Raw genomic sequence first — 13,131 nt, 5'->3', positions numbered from 1 at the left:
TGGAAACGCTTTGGATTTTGTGATATACGAATGAAACAAAATCCATGAATATTTCATTTTTGAGCGCAGATTTCAGTGATCTCTTCCACTCTGCACTGGGGAATGCGGCCCCATCAAACAGCAAGGCGAGAAACGTGGCACTGTCAGAACGAGGATGTTTGCAAACTTTGTCTTTTGTCGTGTGAAAGGATGCTTCAGCTTGATGAAGTGACATAGATCTTATGAGGCAGTCATCTTAAATCTGTCTGCAGTTTGACTGCTCAACATATCGTCATTCTGATGGCTTGGAACTCTCATCTGCTGTGCTGCTTTTCCTACATATTCACTGTAATTGGGTTCCTACCCCCAAAACCTCAGACATAACGTCAGTAGAAGATATCCTTTCTATAAATACATATTGCGCTGCCTATAAATAGCTTTTGGTGAATCTCTTAAGTACGGTGGGGTTTATATATACACATATTTCAGCTTTTATTGCTGTTTTGTCCATGTAAAATGAAACGGCTTTATGCTGCTGCACGGAAAACTGCACTCAGCTTTTCCAGTACCATTCTCTATGAAGCAGCCCTACAGAAGCGTGCAGGAATTCGTGGTGTGCTGATAGTGCTGTCTCAGTGTTCCCATAGGCGGTGTTTAAAGTCAAATTGGGTTGTGCTATTAAATAACAGCATATGGTGTGCTCGCTCCCTGCTGCTCGTGCTCGGTGCTCGGTGCAGTTTGGGCTGCGTTTTACAAACGCTGATTGATTTTGGGGTGGGTGATAGGTTCTGGGAAGTTAGATGATCTTGAAAAAAGGCATTTGTCTTCAGAACACCAGAAGCACGACGTTTGTAAGGGCTGTTTGTCTTAATGTAAAACCGAGGGCAGAGCTGGGTGTATCTGTATGTATAACAGTGTGTATAAAAGCTCTGTCAAACCTGTCTAGAACTTGGAATCAGCGTCTGCTTGAAATCAGGAACTTTTGGGGCAGTTCAGCAAACTATTTTTGTCCTCCAGGTGATTTTCTTTCTAAAGGGATGCCAGAAGTATTAACGCAGACTATCAAAGCTCCATAAAAGGAGTTTGCCATTTTTGGTTGCATTTCTGAGCCTTCAAAAAATGGAGATGAAAGCACCTGCAGATGCAGACACGGCATTCCACGCGTGGCACGGTTTCCGGCCTCCTTTCATTTTGGCTCTTCCTTTTTTTTTTTTCGTTGCAGTTCTTTGAGGTTCCGTTTGACTCGAATATGAACAGGACAAAAAACAGACCCCTGGTGCGAGGACAGATCAGGTAAGGCTGCACACACCTGCTCCAGCTAATGAGAAATGGCTCTTAATATTGCTTTTATCTGTCTCCAAGTGTCTCTCTTGCTCTCTTCAGACGAGGAAACATAGCAATTTGCGGACAAAAGACTAAGAAAGAGACGCATCTCTCTGTTCTTTGATACCGTTTCATGTTGGGAACTTTCATGGGAGGTGTTTGGGTAATCAGCTGTCCTCTACAAGCCCGAATTCCTCAAGAAAGCAAAACTTCCACGCCTCTTGTGCATTCCTGCTCGTGGGACCAGACTCCACGCGGTGTGGCAGCGTGTCATTACGTTCCCTTGAAGGTTTGCATTGGATTGTAACAGCAAATCTTCAAAACTTCCCGTTTTGGAAGGAGCACAAGATGGTGTGCTGTTTTCATCCCTCCACTTTCTCTGTTAGATCGCATGCATTCGGCTGAATCTCCTGGGAAGTCATTTCCTGAGCAATTCTTGAAAGCGTCTCATAGAGGTGCTGCTAAAAATTACCTGCATGGAAAATCTTTCTTTTTTGCAGTGGTTTCATAATGTACTGTGTTGCCTTTGCCTTTTCTACATGTTCAACGTAAAGCTGGGATGAAAACTCACAGTGGTGGCATCTAAGACAGTCTTGTAAAAGTTTGTCATCATTTAGCTTCCCATCACCTGTATATAATCCAGAAGGAGTCCTATATTTGCATGGAGTTTCCCTTAAAAAGATCCTTCTTCACTCTGTTTTCTGTATTGTGCATCAGCTCAGCTTCTCAAAGGCTGTTTCCCAGCTAAAAAAGCAAAGTGAAAAAGAACATCAACAAAAAAAACTGTAACTTATTTGCAAACTGAAACTGAAGGCCCAATTCATAAATGATTCAACAAACAATTTTAGTATTGCATTTCCATGATTTGTGCCAAGGATTATTTATAACAAAATTCTGTTTTCCCTTAGGCTTCTGCGAACAGTTGGTCCTATTTATTTCTGTGTTTTATCCATCACCTTTGGAAGACTGAAAAAAAAAATGGTGATGGATGAAATTACAAGAAAATTGAGACAAAATAGTAAAGTGAACCTTGAGGGTATATTCACTCTCATTGTAAATAGTTAGAGCACTTCAAGAAACTCGTTCTGGTTTGTTCTCGAAGACGGTGCTAATTACGCATTCCCGAGCTGAGTTAATTTTATTTAAAAACATATTTTAGGGACGACCGCAGCGAGGACATCTGTCGTGCATGCAGCATGGCCACCCAGCGGTGCAGCTCAGGGGCACGGCTCCACGCAGCACCAGGCAGAGCGCTGGCTTCCCCCTGCAGCCACTTAGGAAGAAAGGGGATGGGGGGATGCTTGTCCTTTCTTTTTTCCTTTTTTTTGGAGGGGGGGGCATAGTCTGCTTGCAGTGATTCTGCTAGGAAACCTTCTGACGGCTCCTGATGTAGAGAAAGCAATTAGTTTTAGAAGCATCCAGCATCTTTAAATGAACTTTGCTATCTTCCAACTGCATCACGGATCGGCAAAACCATGGTGAACGTCTTTTCTGCATTCCCCCCTTTCATATTTACTTTCACCACACAACGGTAATGCTGGGGACTTCGTGTAATCACTCATCAATCTATCTACCTGACTGTCAACAGCTCATTTAAAGTTCTTTAAAGTGTCACTTACCTTGAATAATGCCGACCTAATTCCCTGTGGACTTTTGAACGTGCAGACCATGACTGGCGTTATTTCTTCTGCGGTGTGCCAGAGGAGAGTAATCCAGTGCAAGTGATGTAACCTTGTTATTTTTTGCCACGTATTCCCTGGTGTTCCTTGAACTCTTTCGTTCGTGGCTGCTTAAATAAGACCCTTAAACGATTATGCTCGTATAAGTCAAGAACAGGCTGGACAGAGATGGATAAATTGTAGGTAAGAGACTGGTATCTCACCTCGGGGAAAGATCTCGAAGGGTTTGGGGTATATACAGAGTTCTTGTCCAAAATCTGTCTGACATTTGAGTTTTGATGTTTCCTTCTCTTTAACTGTTTCCTATCATGAGGTGTTTGGTGCCTTTTAAACTCACATCGGTGATATCCAGTGCAAACTAGGCGTCATTTTGCAATCCCTGCTCATTTTCACTGCTCATAAATGTATCGTAATGTCCTTAATTTTTCATTCTTCCCTTCTCCCTTTGCTTTTATTTAGTTATTTAGTTCACACAGGTCTTGTTAGAGAACCGATGCAGGATGGGTAGCAGGATCATACCAGTTTTTGTACAGTCCAGTTCTGAGCTTGAAACTCCTTTGAAAGAGTGGGAAGTGCTTCACTCTGCCTGGTGCTGATTCACTGCGCCTCGTTGGAAAGGCTCCCAGTGGTGGTTTTGGTGTGAATCTGTGCCCAGTGAGAAGCTGCACTGGGACCAGAGGCTTTTTTTTTTGTAGGCAACTCTCAGATTTATTTAGATTCTGTGATTCTGTGATTTTTAGAACTGGGGTCAGAATCAGGCTGGTAACCCTCAGCATGAGGTCCTGAGTGTCCCTGAGTCATCCAGCCCCTGGATGAGCTCGTGTCTCCCTTTCCACTAAGCTAACTCATGGAGCTGGCTCATTAGATGTGTCATTCTGTAGCAGGGAAATTGCTGCCATGTGTTAGCTTTCTGGCCTTCATTTGCAGCTTCAGCAAAGATTAGACGGGCTTGCTTAGGTTTAAGAGAAACTGTCATATAACTAAATCATAGAATCACTACAGTTGAAAAAGACCACTAAGATCATCATGTCCAACCATCAGCCCTTCCACACCAATACTGCCCACTGACCATGTCCCTCACTGCCACATCTCCATGTCTCTTTAACACCATCAAGGACGGTGACTCCACCACGTCCCTGGGCAGCCTGTGCCAGTGCATCACCACTCTTTCTGAGAACAATTTTTTCCCAGTATCCAACCTGAACCCATGGCGCAACGCGAGGCCATCACCTCTCATCCTGTCACTGTTACCTGGGAGCAGAGGCTGACCCCCAACTCGCCACGACCTCCTGTCAGGGATTTGGAGAGAGCGATGAGGTCTCCCCTGAGCCTCCTCCAGACCAGGGGGAGCAACCTGAGTTCCCTCAGCCACTCCTCATGAGACTTGTGCTCCTGGCTTGAAATGTTTCTTCCTTCCCTTTCCGTCTGAAGCCTTTGGTTTGAGAAAACAAACCAAACCAAACCTACCTTGGCAGCACTTTTTTGAGCTCATTTTACCTGCGTACACATTCGTGGGGCTCAAAGGTCCCGGAACTGATCCTCTTCTGCAAATTGCTGAGGACTGGCAATGTCCTTTGGCATCACTGAGGAACCAGAGCAGGCTTCAAGGAAGCAGGGCTGCGCTGCAGGGTGTCTGTGTGACCACAGCCTCTGACGTTCAGGGGTATTTCTATCAGGCAGCTTTAGCCCAGCTGTCACACCAGGCAGCAGCACCCTATGAGCCAGGAGCTGGTTCTGCAAAGTTCCCTGGAAGGATGCAATTTGGGGAAGTAATGCAATTTGGGAAAGTAATTGTTTTCCATCCTTTATGAAGCCCCCTAGGTATTGCATCAACTTTATGGCTTAAATAGTTACCCAGACACTCAGTGTGCCCCTGCTATAAAACACTTTGGCCTGGCTCTGACTCCAGGCAAAGCATACAGGCAGGGATGCCAATGGGCCTTGCAGAGCTGGGCTCTCCTGTACGTTGGAGAGGGGTGCACACTCCTTTCTGCCCGCCCCAAATCCGCTGCCCCTTGGGAAAATTCTGACACTCTTGCCAGGTTGGTGACAAACAGCACCTGATAGTTCATTGACTCCTTGCTTTCCAACGTCCTATTTAATTTGTAGGGCTCTGAAAAAAGTTCCCTTCTGAGCAATGAGACGTAACCGTCCTTATTCTCTGTTCAGAGAGTAATCGGAGACATCCTGTTGCAAAACTAACACGGCTAGACCCAAACACAGCATGCCACTAAACGCCATCCATCATCCCAGCCTGCCCACGTGTCCCCTCCCTCCTCTGACCCTCGAGTCTTGTTTGGAAATACAAACAGCTTCAGATGTTCCTCCTACTCTGGTCGCAGCGTTAAACTCATCGAGCCTATTTGTGTTTTGCATTAGAGCAACAGCTGATATTATTTTTCCTGCTATGGGTTGTTTTTATGCGCTTGATGAGAAAGAAGTTGGTGCGCTCATGCAACCTTAGGTTGGACTGAAATGGCAGCAGCTTTTTCTAGTTTCCTGTTGGGTATGATTTATTCCCTTGCTTCTTACAGTAATGGATTTAATTTTCCTGCAGATTAATTTAAATAAATCTCCAGTATTAGCTGCAGTAGCTGAGTGAGCTTAGCCTCTACTATGACAAGTGTCCTGCTCCATTACATTGTACAGAATGACAGCTTTGATTGCGCTTTGACACAGAGCTGCATGCGCACTTGTTAAAAAGCATCTGTTTTTATGAACTTACAGTGCTGCTGGATCTGCTGTGCTAAGCACTCATAAAAACTTAATAGTTGTACAGGAATAGTTTTTCATCTTAAAAACAAAAAAAAAAGAAAAAAAAAAAAAAGAGGGAAATTTCCATATCCGTCATCAAACAGCATGTTCTGAATAGCTGACTAATTCACGACCGTGTCGACACCGCTCAGTTCTGCCCCTGCAGCATTTTGCAGCTCTTCCCTGCACCCAGTCCCACAGCCTTTCTCTGGGGCTGAGGCCGTGATTTCTCCCTTGGTTTTTCCTCTGGGCTCGTGTCACCCAGGCTGTGCAGGAGGCATCAGAGCAGCTCGGGCTGCAGGGACCTGAGCAGAGCAGAGTCCCATCTCCTGCTCCCCGCAGGGACAGCTGGGAGCTCGCTCCAGGTTTTATCCAGTCCTGTCCAAAAAAATCTTCAATATGTGACTAATATGCTACGGTATTTAACTGTATTCTCCTCATGCAAAATATTTGCTCTCTCAAGTTGCTTTTCCTTGTGCAATTAAGAAGCTTAAGTCTATTAACTTGGCAGAAGGCACAACACAGATAATGCCTTGGGTGCTTCAAAAGAAATAAATCTTCATGTTGTTCGGTAAATATTTTTTTCCTGGAATCCCATTAACTTCCTCACTTAGCGATGAACAAGGAGCTGCGTTCTGTGTATGAGCTTCCCGGTTCTTACAGCCACTCTTAATTATTACAGCAATTAATGGAGTCTTTAATGCTTTTCCCACTTGTTGACATTTCTGAGTGCAGTGTTGACTCTGGTCAGTTAAACTCTAAGATAAACTCCTGAAGAATCAGAGCAGAAAGAGCTCTGAAGTCGGTAATATTTCTCACTGATGGCTTATGTTTATGAGTTGCGGTGACAACTGCAGATACAACTTGAAGGTTCATTATCTGATAGGAAATTGCAGCGTGTCAGGCTTTCCTATTTACTCAGAAACTCATTGAGCCTCAGGACCGGGTCTATCTGGCAATGCACGAGGCTGAGTTCTCCCTCCATCGCGTGGAGCAGACCTACTGCTGCTACAGCAAAAGCACTCCGTGCTGAGAAAAGTGCCAGTGCATTAAAAAGAATAAAAATCTCCCATAATCGCTGTTGATAACTCGGGGTAATTAGCTCGATTCTTTGTTTGCTAACACTAATGCAAATGAGGAACGTCTCCGCTGGAATTGGTGGAGTTGCGCTGGTGGAAGTGAGAGGAAATCCATGGGCTGTGCTGAGACCTGCACGCAGCACGCAGCCAGCGCCGGCTTTGAGGCCGCGGTTTGAAATCTCCCCAAGGCTTTCAGGACGACTTCGGTTCCCATTTAGAGATCAGCCCCTACTTAGCTGCTCGGGCTGCTCCCTTGGGTGGTCATTTCAGACAGGTTTTCCTTGTATTTAAGTGAAAACAAATAAAACAAAACCTCCATAAATCTGCAGTTCTTCAAGGAAAATCGTTTTTAAGAGATCCGATGCTCGTTCCCCGCAGGGAAACATTCCGATATTTTGTTTGGAAAATACCTCATTTTAAAGGGACTGCCCCGAGATCTTTCTGAATGATAAAGATGTTTCTTTTTTCGGTGGGAGGCTTTCCTCTTGTTTAAACAGGGCACGATTCAAAGCAGACACCAGCGCAGCAGCCTTTCCAAGCGTTTTTTTATCCTGCGTGTATTCAACCTTTACTATTTGCAAACAAGTAAATGCATTCCATCGCCGCCGCCACCCTCCTGGCTGCCTTGGGTTTTTTTTTTTTTTCACCCTGTTTTCCAGAAGCTGTCATTGACTATTTGGTAAACAAGAAAGGAAAAAGGCAGCTTTATGCCTGTGACATGTACAGGTCCCTGTAGAAACGTACGCGGTGTGTTTTGAACAGCGGGGTGTGCTTTCTGTTTCTGGCGTGGCCACGTCATGGAGAGGTGGGGGGAGAAACCTCGAGGCTGAAACATAGTTTAATGAGAATAAAACCCACATCAAAGGATGGACTAATGGAATGATATAATGCTTACTGTGTCACTTTCCCAAGGGGGATATGGATGACAGTACTTATATTTCAATTATCTATTCACTGCCTGCATAGGATGTTGATTAAATGGTTCTGAGGTATTAGAGTCCTTTTGTAGAGCTCGCAGAAGGATGGTGATACCGCACATTATCCTTAGATCAAAATGTGTATTAGCAGGAAATTATATAGCTCTAACTACATCTCTGTTTTGTTTCTCAAGGCAATAAAAAGGGTGGTTTTAATAACTAACATCGCGTTCAGATTCGTTTCAGCTGGAGCACGGGACCCGCCAGCTCCTCGGCCCGCTCCTCTGCCCCAGCAGCCCTGCAGCAGCTCAGTGCAGGCATTCCTTTGTAGGCAGCTCTGTTTGCTCAATAGAAATCCTGCGGAAACACTTGACCCCTCACGCCTTGCTGCTTTTCAGTTCGGCTGAGGGGCCCTCACCGCCAAATTATTTATCAGAATCCTTAATTGCGCGCGGAACAGTTGATAAATCGGCGGACATTGTGCACGGCCTCCCGTTAGGAAGCATCCCAGATGCTCATGTATAAACCAGGAGTCACGGTGCATTTGGCTAAATAGCTGCTCCATCTGCTCACGGGGAGCGCTGCTAATGGAGATGTCTGATCCCCTCGTGTCAGCTCCTCGCCGGGGGGCAGAGCCCCGCTTTGTGCCCCCGGTGTCCGCTGGGATGGCCGAAGGACAGCGCTTGGAGCCATCGATTTTTACTTTTCCTTTTGTAACCGGCTTGTGAGGAGCGGTTTTCTTGGGAGGCGATGTTAAAATGTTTCCTCTCATGCCGCGCAAACAAGCAGAATAAAGTTTAAAGCCCAGGATCCTACCTCCGGCTCACTCACAGTTTTTTTCCTGGTGGCTGTCAAACATTTCAGGTTCGTGTTTGTAAATTTTGGCTTAATGCAGTCAAAATCCCCACACTTTGTTCCCTCTATTAGTATTAAACCTTATCTGGTTTAACCACAGCAGCATCATTATTCACGGGGTGCCAAGTGTCGGAGGAAATGTCGCTGCTCAACAAGTCCATTACGGAGCTGCCTCTGATTAGGAGCTGCTATACCCTGAGATCTGTTTACAGTGAGTCGTGTTAGAAGTGCATTTCCTTCTGTGAAGGACAGAGTTTATCATGTCTTACACAAGTTATAATTTACATGTTATCGACTTTGCAAGCCAGATATAAAAGAGGTTTTTCTTACAATTTAATTAGCTCCGCTAGCACAGATGCTTGCGCTTTAGTCTTTATGACCAGAAAAGTGGCATTCCTGAGGTTAAGATATGCAGGGAACTTCTTTGATATGTTTTATTTAAACTTTTTTTTTGCTAGGGTCCGAGAATCACAGGATTATTGTATTATAAATCGTGCTGTAAAGGAGTGTGAGCCACGGTGACTCACAGTGCTGCCTGTGTGTGCAACAGGATCGCATTTGTGCACTTGGTGGGTTTGTTTCATCTGAACGTTTGTAAAATCTAACTCCAGATGCTAACTGTATTAGACAAAACACCAAAATAATAATGCAGGAATCCCAAAACACGGTCATTCCCATCCTTTTTGCCAGGGAAAGCAGCAGCTTTGCCTTGGTGCCCGGTAGTTTTGGGCATGGCAATGCTCGTTGTTGAGAAGGTGCTTGTAGGCTGCTCCTGCTGCTGGTTCAGCTTTCTTCTATAGGTGAGATTTTGGTTTAAGTTTCTTTTCCCAAAAGCATAATGCGTGCAATTGTACTGTAGGGAAGAGGAGCCCTGTCTGTGAGCTTGTTAAGCAGCAGAAATGAAGGCTCCAAGGGTTCCGTTCTCAGTGGACAACCTTGGGGTTGGCTCACCTGCCCTGAAGCACCAACAGTGCATTGTGCCCAGTGTTCCCAGCACTCTTGGAGAGTGCAGTTGTGGTCCTTTCCCCGGGTGCCTGCCACGTCAGTCACTCGTTTCAGTTCTCTTACAGTGAAGTACACATGTCTTTTTCTCATGGACCACCGAGACATTTTTTGTTACCATTTTTTTACATTCTCAGTGCCATCAGACCTAGCAGAATTTCAGATTAGGTTCAGAATATAAGCATGTCTAGATTACAACTAGGAAAGAATGGATAGCTTGGAAGGATAAACATAGGTTTTGGTTTTGAAAAAATGAATGAGTAACTTAGAAATAAGTTCTCCGTTGTGGCGGTGGCTGGCAGAATGCGCAGTGCTCCTGTTCCTGGGACCTTCCGCTGAGACTGGCTGTTCTTGGGTTTGATTTTTTTATTTGAAAGGGCAGGTTCCTTGTTCTCTGCTCTCAGTGTCAAAGATAGCTAAAAAAAAAAAAAGAAAAAAAAGCTTACAGGCTGGTTTTAGAGGGCACTGTTGAACCCAAAGTGGTAGAACAAAGCCTGCAGAGAGGCAGCTGCACCCAAGTGTGGTTTAGGAGGGCATTCTGTGCTTAGTCCTCCCTTTGTCCTATCATCTGCTGGACTTTTCTTTTTGCTGCTGTTAAATCTATAGAGTTAAGTGTTGCTGTGTTTGAACATAACCAGGCCGTTTTACTGGCAAGTTCAGTAGTGATGTGAGAGCTGTATCTGACAGTGCTGAAGGTGAAAGTGTTTGGCAATGGTGGGTATGTCAGAACCATGGCATTTAGCAACAGTGTGCAGTGAAATACAAAAATATGTTGAAAAAACTCTGAACATAATTTGTCCTACTTGAGCACGTGCTTTTTGTTCAACTTCGTCCACCTTGTCCATCTGATCTAGTGGTTGGCAGCCCTGCCCGGGGCAGGGGCTTGGAGCTCGGTGATCTTTAAGGTCCCCTCCAACCTAAGCCACTCTATGATTCTGTGATTTTTCTGCAGACCATTCACCACCTGGATCTTCCCCATGAATGTTTTGCAGTAGCCTTCCCTGGATTTTCTACAGCATTAGTGCTATGGACATCTCTCTCTTAGGTTAACTTCTACACTTGCACAATATTTCTATTTCCCAGAAGATTCGCCTGTCAGGGGATACAGAGCAAATACTTAAAATGATCCAACTGTGTGCTCACAGTGTTGCAGATAGGAAGGGAGGATCTTAAGACTGCAGTTTGATGGTCTCAGCTGCTCCTTTGCTCTTCCACATAATGGTGTCTGCAGCGTGGATCCTCCTCCTGCTGCCAACCACTGCTTCTTGTCCTGATGTCTCTGGATAGAGCAGATAACTTCTTTCCTTCATTTTAATTGCTCCCAAGAACATGTTTGGAGTTGGTGATCCTGCACTTCACAATCAAGAATTGTGGACCATCTTTTCACTTTCTTTGAAGTCCATGTTGTTACATACTCCAGAACTTTTTTCCATCTCAGTGAGATTGAGAACTGGCCTGAGACTTCTTTACTTGCTGCTTTCTAGGCATTGGCTGCAGGCTCAGCAGCAGCATGTGTTAGATTTAATCACTCTAAATCACAGAAAAATGTTTCTGGAGAGAACATATTATCCAGTCTGTTTGTCAGCTGGCCTCTGGTTCTTACACGAAGAGAGAACTGAGATTTTGAAATAAAATGAATGGATCACTTAACTGCCATGTTGTAAGGTTAGGTTTGTTAGGTTAAAGAGGAGGATTTAGTTTAAATATTATGGGGGACATTTTTCAAATTTACTGTAGGTTTGTCTTGTAAGCACTTTAGCAAAGTATTTACATTTTTGTGACTGCGGGGAAGCTGTGAATATTATTATTCACCCCTTCACTCCTACCTAACAGAGCCATATAGCAAGGAGCGTGCTGGCGCTCTGCGGGGTTGCTCGGGGTTGTTATGGTTAGCGTTCTGCTGTGTATAGCAAACGTAATGGGAGCGTAAACATTTGAGAAGTAGGGGTTCTCTTTCATTTTTATTTTTTTTTACCTCGAGTGAAGTGATGGAGCCCAATTGGTGTTTCTGCTTAATACCAAAGGGCAGCGCAAAAAACTTTTATTTCTGTCTGGCCGCGATGTGAATAAACTGCGAGTGTTCCCAGGCTGTGTCAGGCTATCTCATCCCGTAGCTGTGGCTGCTATGGTTCCGTCCTCCAGCAGAGTCTCAAACCTCAGAGCAATAGAGGAGGAGATCCCAGCATCTCTTCCATGGGGCTGGCTGGTGGAACAGGCAGGAGATGCTCAGGAGAAGGCCCAGCGCTGAGAGTGCAACTCCAATTTCTCTTATTTTCAGCTGAGCTGACCTCCCTCTTGTTAGCATGACCGTAGCATCTTTGTGGAAACTTCCAGTAAAATCAATTGAACCGATTTTGATTTATGCAAGCATAAAAATGAGAGATGTGTCCTTCAAGATGAAATGATTCTTTTAAATTAGCCCTGTTTGTTTATGATAGTTTTAAAGTCTCTGGCTCTGGCAAGGGAGACTGAACATCTGCAGCTCGGATTCTTGAGGAGCGAGGCAAACTAATTGCCTCCAATTTGGTTAAAATACAGTGTCAATTACTCCTTTAAACAACAGTGATACACAGCCTTGACAGCGAGGCTTGGGCTCCATGCATGGGTTGTTTCTTCACTGGGAGAGAAACGAATTGACATAGACACGGGATATTTTATCCTCGTTTGTATTTATTTACACTAAGTAGACTTCTGAACAAGTATATTGGGTAGCAAAGCCAGAGCTTGCTTGGCAATTTAGTGCCAGAACTCCTGCAAGCAGCTCCCTGACAACACCCAGCCAGCTCTGCTGTTTATCCATCGCTGAGCTCTGCGAGTGCCAAAGTTCTCAGTGTCTGGCATTCCCGGGGATATCCAGCTATCGCTCAGCGCTGGGTCTGCCCCGTGCCCATCCCGGTGTCCTGCGAACCACCTCCACGCTGGGGCTCAGCCCATTGGGCAAAGTCAGGTCTCAGTGCCTTCGGGTGGGCAGCTCTCATCAAAGAGGTCTGCACTGTAAGGAGGTGCGTGAGAAGTTCAGGGCTGTAGACCCTTCAGCAGGAGATGCAGTGTTTGATGGCAATCAGAGCCCCTGACCTAGGGGTGCCCTCGAACCCAGCTCGTCAGGCTTTTGGGAGCACCTCCTTCGGACTAGTTCCTCTTCAGCTCAGATTCTGCATTAGAAGTAATTCTTCGCACGTTTCATGTATATATGTATGTGTTAATTTATTTATTTACACCTGGGGAACAATGCAGTCCAATAGGAGGCTGTCAGCATCTCTGTTATGGTTACTCCTAGAAACTGCATTGCAAAAAGCCAGTTACAAAAACATTAGCAGGCGGGATTGCAACAAGTGGCTGCCGGCTGTCTTAAAAATTGTGGTCGTGTCATACTCACCTAAAGGGAATTAGATATAAAATTCACGTCTTGCAGCACGTGTAGAACGTGGTGTGCTGCAGAAACACAGCTTGTGGGATGAGATGCCTGCTGGGAATTGGTTCACAACGCAGACCAGGGGTTGAATCACTGTCAGAATGAAGATTCCGCTTCTCTACTAGTTAAGA

General features: G+C 45.1%; 1 protein-coding gene across 3 annotated transcripts in view; it reads left to right on the top strand.

The window, feature by feature from the left end:
* Positions 1 to 13,131, top strand: part of LOC110407476 (protoheme IX farnesyltransferase, mitochondrial) — a 98,796-nt gene that overhangs the window by 61,018 nt on the left and 24,647 nt on the right. For all 3 annotated transcript variants that reach the window (XM_021415231.1, XM_021415230.1, XM_021415232.1), the window contains exon 5: positions 1,202 to 1,272. In XM_021415231.1, coding sequence (XP_021270906.1) covers positions 1,202 to 1,272 — 71 coding nt within the window. The remainder of the gene's footprint in view (positions 1 to 1,201; positions 1,273 to 13,131) is intronic.

This window comes from Numida meleagris, chromosome 17 (genome assembly GCF_002078875.1).
Source record: "Numida meleagris isolate 19003 breed g44 Domestic line chromosome 17, NumMel1.0, whole genome shotgun sequence".
Taxonomy (NCBI): domain Eukaryota; kingdom Metazoa; phylum Chordata; class Aves; order Galliformes; family Numididae; genus Numida; species Numida meleagris.
This window is presented reverse-complemented; position numbering and strand designations above follow the sequence as displayed.